Genomic DNA, 22053 nt, shown 5'->3' with positions numbered 1-22053 from the left:
GAGGGCCAAGGTTGAGGAAGCCTGATTTAAGGAGTTCTCATTCACAGTCAGAGTTTCACATACACTAGATTCACATACACTTAGATCCAACCACAGTGAGAGCTGATCTGAATGCTACATTATTGTTTTCTTTGTATGTTATTAAGTGAGCAAAGAGGCACGTGAGTGGTTCCTGTATCGGCTGTCATTAAGAAACAATATCTGAATTCATCTTCAGACAGTATAGCTTCCATCTCACTGAAATGAACAATCAAAGCTAATAGCAGCTGCAGGGCCCATACACCTCCGGGTATAGGGCAATATATAAATTCAGTAAGTAATACAAACAATAAATAATTTTCACTGGGACTATAGTGGGGGAGGAAAAGGTTAAAGCCCCCTCTCCTTGGCCACAACAAAAATCACCCCCTCTGCATGTGCTAATAATTGTGAACAACAAAAGCAGCAAGTGTCACATCCAGTTTGGCCCGTAATGATATTACACCAGGCAGAGATGTTATGCTGTCACATTCATTTTAAAGAGCAGCATCTTTACTCCTCCGATTATACTCAGACACCTGAAAAAAGACTGTTGTCCCTCTGCAAAGAAAAGAAAAATTAGATGAATACACCTTGTGGATTCAAAAACTCATGCTCGACAGCTCGGGAGATGTGCAAGACTTTGCAGTTTCTCGCACCCTTATTGGCAAAGGTTGTGTATCCACAGCATGAAGAATCATTGCTGAGAGGAGTTTTGAGAGAAGAAACGCCATGGTGCCTCTGTGTCAGCACAAGCAGACATCTTCATCTGCCCCGGCTGCAACAAAACATGTCTCTCCACAGCCACAGCAGGCGCTGTAACTCTCCAACAGGATGACTTCACCTGCAAAAGCACATTCCTCCAGTGTCTCCTGAGAGAGACAGATGCCAGCAGCAGCAGCAGCAGCAACAACAACAACACTGGCAAAGACAGAGATAGTTTGATACGTATAGAAGCGACAATCCTGATACGGCCACAAAGCATAAATGAAGAGATAATGAAGAAAACTATTTAATGTGCGCCAGAGAGTAGCTGTTTCCCTTAAAACATAAGCAGGTGTTGAGAGACAAAACTCCTAAAATGAATTGACAGCTTTGTTAATAATCTGAAAGCTGTTTCTATGTAACGCCATTTTCCATCTGCCAAGGAAGGAGACAGACCTGGAAAACAGCTGCAAAGCTAGGGGGGGGGGGCAGAGGGGACCTTTTCTTCCCAGGTGCAATCAGACACCTGAAAAGCATCATTTGAATGTGCACTACAGGCTCCCACCTTTACGGGACAAGAATGAAACGGAAAGGTAGAAAGCAGGGCGAAACAAGGAGCATTTCCCCACACTCACTTCTCGCTGAGGCTTTCGACGCCCTGCCCATGGCTCCCCCCAAGGCTTGCTTGAGGAGAGGGGCTGGGAGGGGCAGATAACGTCTTCTTCTCGCTCTGGACAGAATGCCTCCGGCTCCTCCTGCGTTCCAGCCCCCTTCGTTCATTGCAGCCAAAGCTGGACCTTCTTCGATCTTTGCGGCCGCTGGGAGGGGGCTCACCGTTGTTATCGCCATCCTCATGCCTCAGGGTCATCTGAAAGAATGAAGAATTAAAAGGAATGCTGTGGGCGGCACAATGGCAAATGCCGTCCCCAGTCCGATACTAATTCACGTGTGCCTCAATTTCTGGGTCGTGTGGAGCTATCTGGCCTCGCAAAGAACTTCTGTGCAATCTGTTCACTTAAGTACAGTTCAGAAGATGTGCCTTTTGCTCCCATCCCTGCTGGAAATATCAGAGACCACAGAAAAAAAGAGACGGATGCTGGAATACTCACAGGTACAGTGAGGGGGGAAAGTATTTGATCCCCTGCTAAATTTGCCCGTTTGCCCCCTGACGAAGAAATGACCAGTCCATAATTTTAATGGTAGGTTTATTGTAGCTGTGAGAGACAGAATAACAACAGGAAAACCTCCAGAAACCCAGAAGACAAAAGTCAGAGATTGATGTGCATTATAATGAGTGAAATAAGAGGATGGGTGGGTATTCCAGCATGACAAGGACCCAAAACACACGGCCAAGGCAACAAAGGAGTGGCTCAAGAAGAAGCACATTAAGGTCTTGGAGTGGCCTAGGCAGTCTCCAGACCTTAATCCCATCGAAAATCAGTGGAGGGAGCTGAAGGTTTGAGTAGCTGCACATCAGCCTCGAAATCTGACTGACTTGGAGAGGATCTGCAAAGAGGAGTGGGACAAAAGACCTCCTGAGATGTGTGCAAACCTGGTGGCCACCTACAAGAAACGTCTGATCTCTGTAATTGCCAACAAGGGTTTTGCCACCAACTACTAAGTCATCTTTTCCAAAAGGGATCAAATACTTATTTCACTCATTATAATGCACATCAATCTCTGACTTTTGTCTTCTGGGTTTCTGGAGGTTTTCCTGTTGTTATTCTGTCTGTCAGCTACAATAAACCTACCATTAAAATTATGGACTGGTCATTTCTTCGTCGGAGGGCAAACGGGCAAATTTAGCAGGGAATCAAATACTCCCCCCCCCACTGTACTGGAATGTCCAGCCAGGGTGAAGAGGTTGGTGTTTGTGAACAAGAGGGCTTTATTTTCCCTTACCAAGCGAGATATGAGAGGGAGACCCTGCAACTCCCATTTCCCAGCCATCTACCCGAACACAATTATTCAGTATACCAGGGACCTTTTCTTCCTCTGATGACAGTTCAGTCCTAGTCACTCCCCCCCTCAGGTGGTCTGGATTGTGCCTGACAGGATGGGAGGGTGGTCTAAAAACACCACTTCCCCAGGGGAGTGGAGAAGGCATCTCTGTTGGGTCTTTCAGAATTTTCTTTCTGTTATGAAGGCTTACAAAACCTAAGATCTCCAGCATTTCAATGGCAGAGAATGTAGCTTAATGTTTTCCAGAGGAGGATTTATTACTAAATAAAGTAAAGTAATTTCAGATGCATTAACAGAGAGATGTTCTTTCATAGTGCATAGCATTCAGTTTACAAAGTCTGAAAGGTTTTTTTTCCAGTACTGAGAAGCTCATATTCTGTCTTTCCCATTCATATTCTATCCTTCACATCAGTACTCTACTATTGATTAGTTTAAATGAAGATGTAAAGTAAACAATAGTTTAGGAAAAAAATTAATTTTCGATGCTTTAACGTGTTTTTAATATTCTGTTGGGAGACGCCCAGAGTGGTTGGGGAAACCCAGCCAGATGGGCGGGGTATAAATAATAAATAATGATGATCATGATGATGATGAATGTAGCTTCGTCTACATGCAAGCTCAACAATTAATACAATCTAAATTCATGAAAGTGGGCTTGAAGGCCCATCAAGATGGAGAATAATCGCAGCTGCAGAACTCTTGAGCTGAGCCTTTGTTGAATGCTGGACGCTTTTACATGGGATGTGAAATTATCAGCATTAAAATAGTTTAATTGCCGACAAGCACATTCAAAGGGACCATAAACATATTCATTTTTTCTTCCGTTTCTTAACCATGAATTATTATTATATGAGGTGTGTTTTACTATTAAATACCCTGCACCGTCACTGTGTAGCATAACCAGATGTTGGACTTTTCAAATAAAAATAACGAGACTAATATTACCCTGGTCACATCCCCCCCTCCCCCGTCCAGCTCAACTTTAAAGTACACCGAGTTGCAAGATGCAGAGAGCAGGGCATGTTCTGTTACCTCATAAATGTTGAACTGCTCTATTAAGTCCAAGTCTGCTCCTTTCTTATTCAAGTGTCTCTGGGAGATGCCTTCTATCCCCAGTTCTTCCAGGCAGTCCACAACGTCATAGAAGGAATCCTGGTCCGGCAAGCCAGACAGTGTCTGAAAGGCAAAAGGCAAAACATTTCAGGCTTCTTGCTCCAAAACAAATTACACTTATGTTGACCGTGCTGATCAGAAAGAAAGAAAGATTCACTACTTGGCGACAGAAACATTAACAAATTGCCACAGGCAACAAGGGCATGATCCAAGCACGTTCTTGAATACCACTGATTTCTGGCAGAGAACCGTAAGAATATACAATACTCCAACTGAAAATCAAAAGGGCTTTAAACTGTTTGACTGCATTATTCTTCAAATAACAATAATTTTTCACTAGGCTTCAGTCCTACACATGACTAGGTAAGTGGTACTGATTTTCTTATGAATGGGCATGGATAGGTTAGGCTCTAAGACTACTATTCTGAACACACATTGTAAGAGTAAGTTTCACTTAAACTTGATGGAACTTCCTTTCCTAATGTACCCTTAGGACTGCAAAAGTCTCTGCCTTCTGAAAGAGCTGAGAATGACAGGATATAAGGTACAGGAAAGTGAGGGGAGGCAAAGAGGTTATATTATAAATAGAAAAACTTCTATGGCTTTGGGGAAAATATTATTGGATTCACCATTGAATGAGGTTTAGCCAAAGGGGGGAGGGGCTGCCAGGCATCTTCTGTATTCAAGTTGCTAGGCAGATTTTGTTTGTGCCGCATGACACTTTTAGAAAGTAGAATTACAAGGCCCCTTTATTTCCCCCATGAGGATGCTTGGTACATTGTACAAAGAGTCCCTATGACCTCTAGGTGGATCTCAGATGACACCATATATGGTGGTGGGGAGGAGGGCCAGAGAGTGTTGCCTCAAGTCACAAAAAGCAGGGAAAGTCCAGGGCTTGAGCCTTGGGTTCCTGGTAGCAATTCCACAGAGGAAGCTTATTGTGGTGTGTGCCACATTTCAGCAAAACTGTAACTGGCACAGCTAGAGTCCAACTGAACTGGGATGGGGAAGGAGCTGGGACTCCTGTGTCAACACTGGAGCCAGATGTGTTCAGAAGGAGAAAAGGTATCCCACCTGTTCCAGTCTCCCCCCATTCCTCCTTGCCTCTCTCCTCTTTGTCTATTCTCCATGGTTTGCCATCCTGGGCCCACAGACACTGAGGGGATCATGACACCAGCCTACATGAGGTACTCTGTATCAGGAAGGTCCCATGACCCTTGAGGACGAGGCCTACTCCTAAGAGTAGGAGAGGAAACTGTCTTCAGGATCAGCCCTAAGTGTACATAGTACACCAGAAGTACTTGGACAAAATGAACCTACTGTGGTCAGGACCTCCTTGGCCTGAGGCAGTTGGGTTGCCCTCTTTTGACTTGGAAGATTCTGTCTCCTACGCCCTAGCAGAACCAGTTTTCCTAACTCAGTTGAAGCTGACTGCCAAAGAAGGCAGAAAGCAAAACGAACTACTGAGATAGAGCTATGGCTCTCATTTAAAGCTCAATCTGAAGGTGACTGCCACTGAAAGAACATCTGGATTTATGGTGTGTCCAGCCTGAGGCCTGCAGGGAGCTGTCTAGGGTACCTACCTCTGTAACCTTGCTGCTGAGGCCATTGCTCGAAACAGAACAGAAGCAAACATTCAGCACAACACTTAGAGGTACTTTCAGCTGGCCCGACGTGTCCTGGTTCTTCACATAATACCATGTATCTAACCAACTCTCTCCTGGGTCATCCATGCTAAAAGGCAGCTAAAGTATATCTGAAGCTGTGTCAGGCACAGTACATGAAACTATCTCAAATGAAGTCACAGTACATGGTGTGAGGTAACAAGCATCCTTCTATGAAGTCACTGACTCCACCAAGAAATCTAAAGGCACAAAGTACATGGCTCTCCTGGCACCATAACATCAAATAAACCCATAGCCTACAGACAAGTTGCAGCAACACTCAGCTGCTATGCAAAGCCCTGAGGTATCAGTACATTTTTCATCCTAAATGTATCCTATCTTTCCCAGGGAATAGTGGAAGGTCAGGTGTTGTTTTTTTTAAATTAAAAATACATTCTCTTATTTGATATCATTCAAAAATTAACAGCTGTTAGCTAAGTTTTTTTCTCACAAGCATATACATACATATTTACATTTGTGGCTTTTTTGTAATGGGACAACTATTTATTATTATTTTTAAGCCTTTTAAATTGTCTTTTAATTGGAATGTTAAAGGGAGATTTTAAAAGCGTGTTTTCAAACGTCAGGGTCAGCTGCCATAGGAAGTTTTGCACTATACGTCTGAATACATAAATCCAAATTTAAAACAAACCTTGTTCACTAGAGTCATTGCATAAACTAGAAGTTCTGTGTCAACCCCATCCTTTTCTTCCAGGATCTCCATAACATTGGACCATAGCTTGACACCTAAAAGGGGAACAAAAACTTATTAGGCAAGAAGATCAAAGTGTATCACACAACTGGGGTCCCACGATGCAGAGTTGGATGCCAAATAAATTCTTCAGTACAGATGTGAGAAATACCGTAGTACAAATAATGTATGGACATTTGACACAGTTCGACGCTATGCATTTGGTATGTGGAAACAAATCCTTCTGAGCATGCCTGATGTTAGCGGGTCAACATAGCAGGTGACAAGAGTTCCACCACTGAAAGCCCCCTGGCCTCTGCTTCTCCTTCTCCCCATTGCTCCTTGCTCACTCACTCACCTGCCTTCTCCTTGTGGTGCAAAGTGGACAAGTGAGAATTGACAAGGGTGAATTGACAAGTCTACTTCCCTCTTCCGTCAACTGCAGTGGTGATTGGACCCAATCCATACTGCCACAGAGAGGAAGAGGCAGGTAATGGGGAGCAGAAGCCACAGTAGTTGCTTTCTCCTTAAGTGGGGAGCAGAGAGGGTGGTCTTGAGGAGAAGATCCCCCTGGGGGAACAGGGCCCACCAAGCATGTCTACTATTACCTAAAACCAGCCCTGCTACCAACTTCTCAAGAGGATTGAGCTGGACTATATTATGCCTGCAATGGGCACGTTCAACACTTAGGCAGGAAGAACCAGCTGCAGAAATATAAGATGGGGGGCACCTGACTTGCTAGTAGTACAGTGGTACCTTAGTTCCTGAACGGCTTAGTTGTCGAACAAATTGGCTCCCGAATGCTGCAAACCTGGAAGTAAGTGCTCTGGTTTGCGAATGTTTTTCGGAAGCCGAACATCTGATGTGGCTTCCGCTTGAGTGCAAGAAGCTCCTGAAGCCAATCAGAAGCCGTGCCTTGGCTTTTGAATGGTTCCAGGAGTCAAACGGACTCCTGGAACGGATTAAGTTCAAGAACCAAGGTACCAACGTACAGGCAAAAACAATCTAGGGGACTTAGTAGACCACAAGCTTAACAAGAGTCAACACTGTGGTGCAATAGCAAAAAAAAAGCTTCTGAGTAGGCATGGATAGGTTTGCAGGCATAGATGGCTTTGTGATGAACTTCATTAACCTTTGTCTTTAAGGTGTCTCAATGTTCTTTGCAGTTTTTGCAAATAGGGCTAGCCCTCTCGAAACACGTTAACTTTGAAAGGAAACATGCAAGGAAGGTAAATAAGGATTAGTAAATAAGTTAATTGCTGAGATATAAAAAGTTGTTGTGTGCTACATAAAAAAGTTCCATAATACACATATTTCAACATTGGCTGATGATGAAACGGATCTAAGCCAAAAATGCAATGCTATTCTAAGCTGCATCAACAGAAGTCTAGTGTCCAGATTAAGGGAAGTAATAGGTACCACTTTATTCTGCCTTCATCAGACCACACCTGGATTCCTGTGTCCAGTTCTGGGCACCAGAGTTTAAGAAGGATATTGACAAGCTGGAATGTGCGCAGAGGAGGGCGACCAAGATGATCAAGGGTCTGGAAACCAGGCCTTATGAGGAACAATTAAAAAGAGATGGAAAGGAGGTATTATACCATCTTTAAATATCTAAAGGGCTGTCACATGGAGGAAGCTTGTTTTCTTCTGCTGTGGAGGGTAGGACCCAGACCAATGGCTTCAAGTTACAAGAAAGGAGATCCTGACTAAACATCGGGAAGAACTTTCTGACAGTAAGAGCCATTTGAAAGTGGAATGGAGATGGTAGACACTTATTCCTTGGAGGTTTGTAAGCACAGGTTTGATGGGCATCTGTCATATAAGATCTAGTTGAGAATCCTGCACTGCAGGGGTTGGACTAGAATGATGCTAAATAAAAAAAATCCTTCCAGTAGCACCTTAGAGACCAACTAAGTTTGTTGTTGGTATGAGCTTTCGTGTGCATGTACACTTCTTCAGATACGCTGAAACAGAAGTCACCAGACCCTTATATATAGCGAGAGGGTGGGGAGGGGTATTACTCAGAAGGGTGGTGGGAATGGGTGATTGGCTGATAGGTGTAGTAAACCAGTTGACGACTGTTAACGACTGAAATCAGTCTTACAGGAAAAAGCAAGGGATGAGATGGCCAAAAATAGCTTTATCATATATAATGAGATAAGAATCCAATCTATTCAGACCAGGTCTCTCCATGGTTTTAAGTTTGGTAATAAGTTGTAATTCAGCAACTTCTCTTTCTAGTCTATTTCTGAAATTATTTTGTAATATGACAGCTACTTTGAGATCTTGTATAGAATGTCCTAGGAGATTGAAGTGTTCTCCTACTGGTTTCTCTGTCTTGTGATTCCTGATGTCAGATTTATGTCCATTTATCCTTTGGCATAGGGTTTGTCCTGTTTGTCCAGTATAGAGGGCTGAAGGGCACTGCTGGCATTTGATAGCATACACAATGTTAGAAGATGGGCTATTAAATAGGCCTGAGATGGTATGTTTGATGTTGTTGGGGCCAGTAATGGTGTTGTCTGGGTGTATGTGGCAGCAAAGTTGGCATCTGGGTTTATTGCAGGCTCTGGTACCAGTGTCCATGTTAAGTCTTGTTGTTGTATTATTGTGAGGAGTTGTTTAAGATTGGGTGGCTGTCTATAAGCAATGAAAGGTCTTCCTCCCAGAGCTTGAGAAAGAGAACTGTCATTATCTAGGAGAGGTTGTAGATCTCTGATGATGCGTTGAACTGTTTTAACTTGGGAGCTGTATGTGATTACTAGTTGTGCTAGTGGTGTTCTGTTATTTTCTTTTTTGGGTCTGTCTTGCAGCTAGTTCTCTCTGGGTATCAATCTGGCTCTGTTGATCTGTTGTTTAACTTCATCAGGCGGATATTTTAGTTCTAAAAAGGTTAGTTCTATCATTCTAAGACATCATGACATCACAGTAGCAAGTACCATTCCCTATGACATCACGTGGAGCATTTCTCTGCATCTACCGCAGCAAGTCAATGATGGCAGGTGGGAAAACACACAACTGGATGGCACTACATTGTGTTTCCAGGCACCATAAGCTGAATGGGAGAAGTCACAAGGGGATGCTGGTTCCAGCAGCGCCATGTGGCAGTTGTGACATGTAAACCAGCTCTCATTCATCAGATCCCTCTGATTGTGAAGAGGTTTCTTTGCCCTTGAGACTGACCCAGAAACTCCAGCGGGTGCAGAATGCCACGGCGAGACTCCTTACGGGATCCTCGCTGCGAGATCACATTCACCCGGTCCTATACCAGCTGCACTGGCTCCCAGTGGAGTACAGGGTCAGGTTTAAGGTGCTGGTTTTAACCTTCAAAGCCCTACACGGCCTAGGACCCTCGTACCTACGGGACCACCTCTCCTGGTATGTCCCACGGAGGACCTTACGGTCTTCAAACAAAAACATCCTGAAGGTCCCAGGCCACAGAGAGGTTAGGCTGGCCTCAACCAGAGCCAGGGCTTTTTTGGCCGTGGCCCTGATCTGGTGGAACGCTCTGTCACAAGAGACTAGGGCCCTGCGGGACTTGACATCTTTCCGCAGGGCTTGCAAGACAGAGCTGTTCCACCAGGCCTTTGGCCAAGGCACAGTCTGACCCCCACCTTTGGCAATCCTCACAGAACTTCTAGCCCAATGATTGCCATTAATTTGATTGGAATTAAATTTATAATGAAATGATTTTAGAATGTTTTATCGTTTTACTGTTGTTAGCCGTTCTGAGCCCGGCTTCGGCTGGGGAGGGCGGGATATAAATAAATTTTATTTTTATTTTTATTATTATTATTATCACTATTTTTGGGCACACCCATTTGGCTTTGTGCAAATGTTACTGTCCTTTAATATTTAATACGAGAAATACTGTGCAACCAAACACTTTTCTATTATTTTCAGCTCAACTTTCCATATATTCTGTGCGCTGGGTTGAGTATGTAAGTTCACAGAAGATATACGATAGGTGGGTATCATACCCGCACTGCAGAAATAACTGCCTGTGGTTTCTAATGAAGAGAGAGAAACTGGAAACAAGAAGGATAGATATATGATTCTAACCTATACTTATGCCATTTGGGGGTAACCGTAAGCCAGTAACATGACAAATTAATTACTTTAATCCATGCCGTATGACAGAAATATGCTTTAGTTAACAGACAGACTACTTGTCTTCTCAGAATGTGCTTCCTCCCATCTAAAGCATTCTAGAATATTCTGCCTGTGGCCTACAAAAGCACACTTCCATATGTGTCTCTGCATGGCAATCATAAAGGAGTGTCATATAATATTTTTCTGTGTGTCTGCCAGGGGTACATACAGAGCAAGCCAAAATACAATGCGAAGGAACCTGCGTAAAAACGACATTTGAATAAAATCTATTTATTTCTATCAGGGCCTTCACAGGAGTGAATAAATATGATTCAAGTATGTAAATCCACCCATATATATAAAAGTATTACCGTAAATTCTTTTTGCTCTTAATTGTAGATCTTGTATGGTGTTTTTGCACACTACTGGTGCAAAGGACATTGAGTCCGAACCTCTGTGGTGGGAGCAATTATTATAACTTAATGTCAGAAAACAAAGAATTCTTGTGTTGGACTGGCTTTTCTGTACGACAGGGCTGTTTACAATATGTTATTTTATACATCCTTATGTTTTGAACTTCCTATGGTTTATATTTGCTCATGTGGAAATGCAAAGTGACATACCGAAAGTTTACCTACATCTCAGAGTCTCTTATCATCTGTCCTGGCCCATCCAAAGGAAGCAGCAAGAATTTGAGATGCCCCCAAATTCTGCTACCCCCTAAAATGGGAGCAAACTTACACACGCAACTGCATTGGGCTAGAAATATACCAGAACCAGTTCCATCTCTGACCCAGTTCCAAAAGCTTATGAGATACACAAGCACCTACCCAAACCCTCCCACTTCATGTATGCTGCAGCAGTACAGTGCTGCTATCAATATCACATTTCTTAGATACAGAGGTTCTCTGCACAGAGGAAGTACAATAAAATAATTATACCATACCGGCACAGCAGAAAATCACAACTTATTCCAGCTCCACAAAACTGAACAACATTATATTACCGTATTTTTCGCTCAATAACACGCACCTGACCATAACACGCACATAGTTTTTAGAGGAGGAAAACAAGAAAAAAAATTCTGAATGAAACAGTGGATGTATCATTTTTGTGCTTCATGCTGTGGCCACAGACATGTGATTTAACGGTGAGTTTGGGGTAGCCCAATGCAAAGATCCTGAGAATCCATGTGAATCCATGCTTTGTAACCACGTTTTTGCACCATTGCAGCCCTGTTTTGCATCAGATCATTGCTATGTGATCTGATGGTGAATTTGGGGTGACCCAATACAAAGATCCTGAGGATCCATGTGGATCCGTGCTTTGTAACCACGTTTTAAGTGGGGAGGGAAGGAAAAACATAGAATGGACAAGGAGCACCGAGAGGGGTGTGCAGAGAAGCAGCTGGCTAAGAATGCAGGAGAGGGATTTTACCGGAGGGAGGAAAGGAAGGCAAAAGTTCCCCCCACGCACCCACCCAAGCCAGCCAGCCAGCTAGCTCTCTCTCTCTCTCTCTCTCTCCCTCCCCCCCACCTGCATGTTGCCTGCGAGTCCCTAGACGCAGCAGCAGCATCGGAGCACGGAGAGGAATTAGGGTAGAAGGAAGGACGCGATCCTTTCCTTTCCCCTCTGCTTGCCTGGAGGGGAGGGGTTTTCTCTGCTCTTTGTTCCGTTTGAGCAAACACAGTAACGAAACAGAAGCAGGAGAGCAGTAAGACCCTGAGGCAGAATGCAGGAAAGCAGCAGCTTCCTCTTTTCAAGGCTTCCCTTCTCCGGACGATTGATATTTGCCTGATTTTTGCGCCTATCGGCTCCAGGGACCACACATTCGCTCAATAACACACAGAGACATTTTCCCTTACTTTTTAGAAGAAAAAGTCTGCGTGTTATAGAGGGAAAAATACGGTAAGTGAATTACTATTATTTGTGCTAGTGCAACAAACCGTTGCAAAAGTTTCTTATCTGACCCTTCGTAACAGATTTGGGTATGTCAAGTTTGGAGAATACATTAGAGAATATACAATCAAAAAAGCTTCTTGAAATTGAAGCTGAAATACTTTATTGTCACTTGCACAACTTGTATACAGTGAGATTACTCAGCTTAATTCTCCTCATTTACTGACGCACACCCACCAAACCCGAAAGTCAGTTGCCCTGTTGTTATCTTTTCATTCAGCAGCCTAACAGCCCACGGATAGAAGCTGTTCTTTACCCTGTTGGTGCGACTAATCCTGCTTCTATATCTTCTGCCCAAGGGCAGGAGATCAAGAAAGTGCTGGCCAGGGTGTGAATCATCCCTGAGAATTTTTCTCACTCTCCTGAGGCAACGTTCTTCTGCTATTTCATCCAGCGGATTCACGGGACATCCCATAATATCTTGTGCTGTATTCACCACCCTCTGTAGGCACTTCCTATCAGTTGATGTCAAACCAGCGTACCACACCGTGATGCAGTATGAAAGGACACTTTCTGTTGTTGACCGGTAGAAGGAGATCATCAAATGTTGATTGACATCCTTCTTTTGCAATACTCCGAGGCGATGGAGTCTCTGTTGGGCTTTCTTAACCACCTGGGTTGTATTGATTTTCCAAGTAAGGTCTTCACTGAGATAAACTCCTAGGAATTTAAAGGAAGAGACTCTCTCCACACAGCCCTCCCCAATGTACAGCAGGGCTAGATCTCCTCTCTTCCTCCGAAAGTCCAACACCACCTCCTTTGTCTTGCTGATATTAAGGTGCAAGTTGTTCCCTAGGCACCATGTAGATATTTTTGGGACCTCCCCTCTATATGCTAATTCGTCTCCACCTGTTATTAAACCCATTATGGTGGTGTCGTCTGCAAACTTAATAATTGCAGTAGACGGGTCAGATGATACACAATCGTATGTATACAATGACTTAGCACACATCCCTGTGGTGTGCCGGTGCTGATTTTTAAGGAATTAGATGTTACATGTCCAATTCTCACATTTTTGTTGTTGCTGTCAACCATCTGTCTTGAGAGACAGTGGAATGCGCCTCCAGGGGTGAAGTCAAACGTCTGCAATAGCAGCACCAAAGTGACCTCCCCTGGGCACAAGCCTGGGCTGTGCGTATGGAGTTCCTGGACTACCCAGATAACAAGACCCCCCCCCCGGCCTTGCTGATGTGGTCCACGTAGGGATGTCCAACTCCCAATAGTCTGCAATCTACTCAAAGTATAAAAAAAACTGGCAGTGATCTACTCATTGTCGTAAAAAGACTGGCAGTGATCTACCCAAAGCAGTGGAGCTTTTTTTTAGAAAGCCAAAGTTGGGTGTGTTTGTTTGGTTTTCCCCCCCTTTTTTGTAAGGAGATCACTAAGGGGCCATAGATCAACCAGGATCTACCAGGAACACCCTGTGATCTACCAGTAGATCGCGATCTACCAGTTGGACATGCCTGGGAAAGCAGAGCAGTACATCTGGCTACCAGGTGGGCTGCAGGAGTTGCCCGGATGAGAAGAAGAAGAAGAAGAAGAAGAAGAAGAAGAAGAAGAAGAAGAAGAAGAAGAAGAAGAAGAAGAGGAGGAGGAGGAGTAGTAGTAGTTTGGATTTGATATCCCACTTTATCACTACCCTTTATCTCCTTTCCCTTCCTCCCCCACAACAAGCACTCTGTGAGGTGAGTGGGGCTGAGAGATTTCAGAGAAGTGTGACTAGCCCAAGGTCACCCAGCAGCTGCATGTGGAGGAGCGGAGACGCGAACCCCGTTCACCAGATTATGAGTCCACTGCTCTTAACCACTACACCACACTAGATGAGGTGTACATCCAACCGTCTTATGGACTCCACTCCAAAAAGCTCACCCCTCAACAACCAGCAAAGTCAAGTGAATACCCAGACCATACATACAGACATGATTCCCCATCCTCCCCAACATAGATCCCACTCCATTTGAACTGCAGGGCCAGCAGTACCAGGGACTGGTAGTATGAGCTGCATAAAATGGGATGCTGAGCAACATTGATGCACTTGATCATGAATTAGAGACATTTCAGTGTGGGTTTGATTTCTATGGGGGTGGGGTTTAAATGTGCCAGGCTTATGGGTGCACACCGTCATGTGTGTATGTGAAGCTGGGTTTAACACTCACAACAAGACTTTGATCAAACACAGCAGTGGACTAAGTTCATAAACTCAGCTATGAGTCATCAAACACCGATTATTATAGAATGCAGAATCAACTCATGCGCATAAATATATGAACTAAGACTCCTCCACCAGCTATATAAAAAGGCCACCTGGAATGGGGTTACATTTCCAGATCAACCCCCTTCAAAAGCTGTTGGGATTTATCCATTCTCATCTTGATTTTGGGACTGTGTATCCTTTCTGCAATGATTGGTCTTGCAAGCTAATCAGAGCTAAAAAATAAAAGAAAAGGGAAAGCTGGGAAACCTACTTTTTCTTCTCCGTTTCTAAATTTTCGGAGGAATAGCCTACATTTTTTTAAGTACCCTACGGCCTCGTCACTGCACGACCTTCTTGATTGTGAGTCTTTCCTAACTTTTCAGTAAATCAGAATGGAAGTCTTTAAAACGCTGAAATGAAATGGGAAGCGATGAAATAAGGAATAAGAAATGTACTGCTTCCCCCTACTGGATGGATTGCTTTCTTCTGCTACAGACCATACTGCAGACCTCATTCCACTTTTTATCAGCTTTAATTGTTTCAGCATATTTGTTTTCTTAGCCTCATCAGGCCAGTATATGGTATAGCACCATATGGTTTAGAAAATGAATCTCCCTAACATATATTGCTATTTCTATTTTTTGTTATTTCTTCATGGCCTATTATTTAAAATAAATCCCCCCCCCCAAGAATTCATCCTTAGTGGGGGGTTAGATTTTCAGTGACTTTTAATAATTTTCAGGGTGGTGCTCTTTCCTTTGAATACGAGTATGAACGGTCCCCTCTCACAAACCAGACAAATGCATTATTGAGGGGAAAATATGAGTACAACAAGGTAGCCATATTTGCCCCCCATGAATGCCACTGCTCAATGCTGTATCATTCCTGTCCCCGAACTGTGGCTAGGATGAAAGCGCAGTTGAGCCTTATGCAGCAGTAGGGATTTTTATTTTGGTGTAAATGGAAAAGCGTGTTCTCCTTCATGGAGAGCACGGGTTGCAATGGGGTTAACTAGACAGCCTCTATTGCTGGGAATGTTGGTTGGTTGGCCCAAAGTGTGACCGGACTCCTCGGGCTGCTGGGGAGACTTCAATGTTGCCAAGTTTGATTGACAGCCTGGGTTGAATATATGCTCTGGGTGCAGCACTGAGTGTCCTCTTTCGCTGCGCACATCAGATCACCTTCCCACCCACCCTAATTTTAGGGTGTTTGTTGCGTTTGACCTTGCTATGCCTGTCATGGGGTCGCCTGCTTTTGGGGCAGGGGCCTGGTAGGAATGTTGTCCATTTGGCAGATTGGCTGGTGCCATTTGGTTTTTGCCTACTGCGTAGCAAATCGTCACAACTTGTAAGGTTGCAGTTAGGCATTGGTTTTAGAAAAAAATTGGTTGGTGGAGGGGTAAGGGTAAAGGTAAAGGGACCCCTGACCATTCGGTCCAGTCGTGACCGACTCTGGGGTTGCGGCGCTCATCTTGCTTTATTGGCGTACAGCTTCCGGTCATGTGGCCAGCATGACTAAGCCGCTTCTGGTGAACCAGAGCAGCGCATGGAAACACTGTTCACCTTCCCGCTGGAGCGGTACCTATTTATCTACTGCACTTTGATGTGCTTTCGAACTGCTAGGTTGGCAGGAGCAGGGACCGAGCAATGGGAGCTCACTCCGTCACGGGGATTAGAACTGCCGACCTTCTGATTGGCAAGTCCTAGGCTCTGTGGTTTAACCCACAGCGCCACCCACGTCCCTTTGGTGGAGGGGTATGGATTGGCTGCGCCTGCCCCTCCAATGCTGTTGCTGCAAGGGTATTCCATTAAAGGAATCCAGGGGCTCACCATGATTTTGTCTGCACCCCTGTCAAAGGGGATAGGGCCACACAAGAGCCCCTGGGAGCATTTGGGGAGAGGTGAGGGTCGGGTACCCAGCTCCATCTACTCCCCATATAATGTTTTCCCTTACTGACTTTGCAGGCTTGCGGATGTAAGTTCTGTCCCTGGGCGGGGACAGATAGTCGTAACCAGTGCCTAAGCAACCACTCACTTTGTTTGTATTTTAATAAAGTTGTGGCCAAAATTATGCCAAAAACCTTTAACAAAAATTATGGTGTGAAGTATGAATTTATTTAGGGGTGGTTTGGGGACCTCGACATGAAATAAAAAGAAAGAAGGAAGGAAAAGCCCCTCGCCACTTTCTGCCGAAAGGTAAGACCCCACCCTCCCACCAAATTTTTTTTGAGCTTGCCCACTGGGACTTAACTCCACTGCTCTCCTAAGACTAAAGTGCAGAATTTGCTTCTGAAACATCTAGAACCTGAGGGAGTTGAGAAAACAACAATATGGCATTCAGCAAAAAATCCTCAAACTGCCCAGTGAGTTCAGTTATTATGTGGTGTCAGAGGCCGAGAGAGAAACTGACATGGCAGGAGGAAGGGACAATGCCCTCCAGGGGGGAAAGCCCTCACATGTAATGGAGGAGAACACTGAAACTGATGTGAAAAAAGTGCTCTGAGCGTCTGCCCTAGAGACTAACATCTAGAAGTCTTACACCATTTCGGAGAGCTGTGGTGTAAGGATAAAATGGTACAGATCTACCAAGATATGCTGTAATGTCAGAAAGATGCAAGCAATTCAAGCCAATCACAATCATGCCACAGGGGGCAGGATTGCCTGCAGATGGAGCTTCCCCTTCCATATCACTGCCAAACCACTGTCAGGGGAAATATTTGGAGGCAAGCACAACGATCCAAGCTATGGAACAACTGAAGCAAGTGCAACTCCAAGCCAGTAACCAAAGAAGCAGTGGATAAGGCCATCGGCCATCCGAAGGAGTAGTCACAATGAAGAAAGAATGAAAGAAAGGACGAGAAGTCTTTTTACATTGGTAAAGTTAAAGGTAAAGGACCCCTGATAGTTAGGTCCAGTTGTGAACAACTCTGGGGTTGCGGCACTCATCTTGCTTTACTGGCCAAGTGAGCTGACGTTTGTCCACAGACAGATTTTCCAGGTCATGTGGCCAGCATGACTAAGCCGCATCTGGTGAAACCAGAGCAGCGCACAGAAACACTGTTTACCTACCCGCCACAGTGGTACCTATTTATCTACTTGCACTTTGACGTGCTTTCGAACTGCTAGGTTGTCAGGAGCTGGCACTGAACAACGGGACCTCACCCTGTCACGGTGATTCGAACCGCTGACCTTCCAATCGGCAAGCCCAAGGCTCAGTGGTTTACACCACAGCGCCACCTGCGTCCTGTGGGTTGCTAGCATCCCCCCAAAATAAATACCTCCTGGTGTTGGCTTTTCTTGCGTTTCTCCCTTCCCACTAGTCTCTCCCCTCCACATTTGAAAGCTAGATTGTAAGATCCTCAGCATGCGAATGTTCTTCATGTGCTGCTGGCATAATGTAAATGGTACACTACAACAACCACTAAACGACATGTTCTGAAGTAGTGTGGTCAGACCACACCTAGAGTAATGTGTCCAGGTCTGGGTACCAAAATTTAAGAAGGGTATTGTCAAGCTGGAATGTTTGCAGAGGAGGGCAACCAACTTGAACCAGGACCTGGAATCTAAGTCTTATCAGGAACGGTTGTGTATGTTCAGCCTCATAAAGAGGAAGCTGAGAGGAAATATGATTTCTTGTTGTTGTTGTTTAGTCGTTTAGTCGTGTCCAACTCTTTGTGACCCCATGGACCAGAGCACGCCAGGCACTCCTGTCTTCCACTGCCTCCCGCAGTTTGGTCAAACTCATGCTGGTAGCTTCAACAACACTATCCAACCATCTCACCCTCTGTTGTCCCCTTCTCCTTGTGCCCTCAATCTTTCCCAACATCAGGGTCTTCTGCTTCTGTTAGGTCCTTACCACTTTTGTCCTTTATTATGGTAATCTTTGTACGAAATGTTCCTTTCATATCTCCAATTTTCTTGAACAGATCTCTGGTTCTTCCCATTTTGTTGTTTTCCTCTATTTCTTTGCATTGCTCGTTTAAGGAGGCCTTCTTGTCTCTCCTTGCTAATTTTTGGAAATCTGCATTCAATATGATAGCCATCTTCAAATGTCTAAAGGGCTGTCAGGTGGAGGGTGGAGGAAGGTTGTTTTTTCCTGTTCTGGAAGGTAGGATCCATACCAATAAATTCAAGCTATAAGAAAGGAGATTCCAACTAAACACCAGGAAGAACTTTCTGACAGGAAGAGCTGTTCAATGGTGGAATGGACTTCCTCTGAAGGTGGTGGATTCTCTTTCCTTGTGTGGTTTTAAGCAGAGGGTTGACTGCCACATGTCATATTTGATCTGGTTGTGATTCCTGCATTGCAAAGGCCTGGACTGGTCTCATCCTACTCTATAATTCTGATTCTATACCTCATTAGCATGAAAAACATTTTAGTGCTCAGAAGCTATAAAACAATTACAATAGGTAATTGGGGGAGAAGTGATTTTTCTTATTTGGAAAGGCTGACAGTAGAATATTTAAGTTTATAATACTGAGGTGTTTGTCCTGCAAGAAGAGCACTCTGTATTGTGGGGGGGAAATGCAGAAGAGAGACAATAATGTACATGTTATAGGCTGAACTCTTGCTTGCCTCTTAACACATTCCTCCAAAACTGCAGGGAGCATTTGTAAGCCGGATGTTCCTACAGAGTTTTCAATTCCATTTGGATGTACTGCAGTGTGGAAGCAACACAGCTGTGCTAGGAAAACTGGGGCTGAATTATTAGGAGTGGCCCCGCTTTTGCCAATCATGTGCACTGCACATGTTAAAAGATTATAACTCACCGAACAAAATGTCCATTAAAGCACCAGGTGTCCACAAAAGCAGGCCTGCACTTGATCAACTGGTTCTGAGAATGATCAAAGGATTCCCGAGTAAGATAGCTAAAGCCAGCAGGCTTTCAGAGCACCTTTGAATGAATGGAAGCTTTTCTGCAACTCCCATTCATTTCAATGGGGCTCAAGCTAGAAAGATTAAACTATACACGCATAACTACACATGGGTGTTAAATAGAAACTGTGAACACCTCATTAAGTCAGTTATGCTTCCTTTGGCCACTCCACTGTGTTAATTCTAGAGCTAATAGATGTCAATGAACATCTAGAACTTTCTGAACCCCTCCCTGGGCTGCGCATAACCATGGTGACCAATGGGGGAAATGAGGAATTGGGTTCAATTCTGGAGAGAGAGCCTGAGAAATGGCTGCCATATCCAAGGAAGGCAGTGATGAAATACAACAATCATACAGATCTCTTTCTAGTTATGTAAAAATTGGGGTTTGGCTTTTGCTGCCCAATTCCCCATGGGACTGTCAGTCCCCTTAGTCCATGGTCGGTCAGAGAAGAATGGATGGAGGCAGAATCCAGTGGAAAGCAAGGCAGATATTTTTCTGTTGCAACAGAGTTCCCTCCCCTCCTTCCAAGGAGAGAGAGAGCCTAAAACAAAGGGTGCAAGAACCTTTAAAGACTTTTGACATTGTCCAACACCCTTAGCTAAAGACCACCCTAAAATCATCATACGTACATCTTAGGAGGCGGTCTACAGCAGAAATCCTGTCTGCCAGGATACCTGATAATGGTTACTGGTTGCATTACCTGGGCAGCCTGGCCATTCTTTGGTGATGGTTAATACTTTGGTTTCTGAATCCAGGTCACAGGCTCACCCTATTCCTACACAAATGTGCCCTTAAGACAGGATTTGTAAGCAAAAATACAATGGTAAGGCTTTCCCCTTTTGCCTCCCTTACTGCAGAGGAATATTTGAGGTCATTGGGAGAGTCAAAATGCCTTCAGGATTGCTCTTCCGTACTATTTCAGACACATTTAGAGATGTGTGCATTTATGAACATTTATTCTATATTTGAGACCTTAGAATTCTTATAATACTAGGTCCTGTAAGTGGCGTAAATGCACATTAAATCCTTTATGAGGGTCAATCAGAGGGCAAGCTTGGTGTCAGCAGCCATAATTCCACCTCCAAACTCCTTCATAGGCTAAACACTGGCATGAGGCCAATAGTCAACAAGTACCGTAAGAGGAAATTGAAAAGAACTTTGAAGAGAGAATTCAAGAGGGCATGAAACCATTAAGATGAAAATGCATGGGCATAAAATTCACAGTGGGCATGGCTGGCTGACTCTGACCAATGGATGCCTGCCCTACCCTCATGAAGGAGCTCACTGCCTAGATGGCCTAGTCAGGTGCATCTCGGCTGCGGTAGCACACCATGACTGCCTCAAGATAAGCTGCAAAGGCCTTGGTGACAGGTTTTACAACCCTCTGGCCAGTAGCTCTCACTGCATCCCCACTTGCATGGGGAGGTCCATCCTCTCCACACCACTGAAATGATGTGCATCACACGACACTAACTGCTTCAGGATTGCCTGAAACCTCACCTACTAAATCAGGAAAACACCAAAATGGAGAAAAATGAGAATACCCTACTAATAAAAATTTAAGGACAGGAGAACATGTCCCCCGTAGATTAAGTTTTGTGGTCATATTCTGCATCTATAACAATGGGGCTTTTACCTACAAAACACAGAAGGAGTGTGGAACCCATCATCGTTCAACTCGGACACTGAGGTCCAGCTCTGAGGGCCTTCTAGCGGTTCCCTCACTGCGAGAAGTGAAGTTACAGGGAACCAGGCAGAGGGCCTTCTCAGTAGTGGCCCTGTGGAACGCCCTCCCATCAGATGTCAAGGAAATAAACAACTATTTGACGTTTAGAAGACATCTGAAGGCAGCCCTGTTTAGGGAAGTTTTTAATGACTGGTGTTTTTAATGTATTTTTAATCTTTGTTGGAAGCCGCCCAGAGTGGCTGGGGAAACCCAGTCAGATGGAAGGGGTATGTATAAATAAATAAATTATTATTGTTGTTGTTGTTATTATTATTATCCTTTCCCAGACACTATTAGCCATGCATTTTGTTGGCAAATTTCCAATTCATACACTTGCACACATGTCTGTGGCATCAGCGGCATAGCATGGGTTGACAGCACCCGGGGCAAGGCAAGTGTTGCACCGCCTAGCCCATGGTTCCTGTCAGGGCCGGGTGGTAGTGAGGCTGATTGGGAAGGGTCTTCCCAGCACGGAGAGGAAAGCTTGGGAGATGATAGTGGAGGCTGTTTATTTTATTATTATTATTAATTTAATGAAATTTTCACATTGCTTGTTTAAGAAAAACCCAAAAGTGGTTTATTTTTCTTTTGAAATTTTGCAGCTCCCCAAAATTTTGCACCCTGGTTAGCAGCCCCTCTGCCCCCCCCCCAGCTATGCCACGGTGTGGCCTACAAGCGTTTTGTTTTGTACTTGAATTCTGCTCCTGAGAACATGAAAGAGAGTATGATTTGCTTTTGTAGGGTTGTTTTGTGGTAGCAAAACCACAAACCATTTCATTATTTCCTTTGAAGCGCAACTACAGGCAGCTACTCTAACTTACCTCTCTTGTCATCCACTATGGACACTGCTTGGATCAGAAGTGGTGCATTGGATTCTGTATACTCCACAAAAACAAGGAGCAACTTCAGTGCTGTCTTCACAACCAGACGAAACTGCAAGAGGAAAGAGAGGAGAGCTTGTCACTCATCAGGCTGACATTGGCAGACATGCTGCTTTCTTAATGCAATACAAGCTGACCCTCTGTTAGAGTCAGCGAACAGAACTGA

The 22053-nt window shown here is 44.4% G+C and overlaps 1 protein-coding gene across 14 annotated transcripts in view; it reads right to left on the bottom strand.

Moving 5' to 3' along the window:
- Positions 1 to 22053, bottom strand: part of FHOD3 (formin homology 2 domain containing 3) — a 369691-nt gene that overhangs the window by 112756 nt on the left and 234882 nt on the right. For 13 of the 14 annotated variants that reach the window (XR_014518724.1, XR_014518725.1, XR_014518726.1 and 10 more), the window contains exons 7-10: positions 21828 to 21939; positions 6115 to 6209; positions 3718 to 3861; positions 1359 to 1591 (exon numbers count right to left, since the gene is read on the bottom strand). Coding sequence is in view for 2 of the 14 variants with exons in the window: in XM_083473089.1 (XP_083329215.1) it covers positions 1359 to 1591; positions 3718 to 3861; positions 6115 to 6209; positions 21828 to 21939 (584 nt within the window). In the remaining 12 variants the exon portion in view is untranslated. Of the gene's footprint in view, positions 1 to 1342; positions 1592 to 3717; positions 3862 to 6114; positions 6210 to 21827; positions 21940 to 22053 lie in introns of all 14 variants that reach the window. The other variant, XR_014518735.1, reaches the window with a different exon arrangement.

Source organism: Podarcis liolepis, assembly GCF_965112155.1.
Source record: "Podarcis liolepis genome assembly, chromosome: 13".
NCBI classification, from domain to species: Eukaryota; Metazoa; Chordata; class Lepidosauria; order Squamata; family Lacertidae; genus Podarcis; species Podarcis liolepis.
The sequence above is the reverse complement of the archived record's forward strand: the minus strand, read 5'-3'. Positions and strand labels throughout refer to the sequence as shown.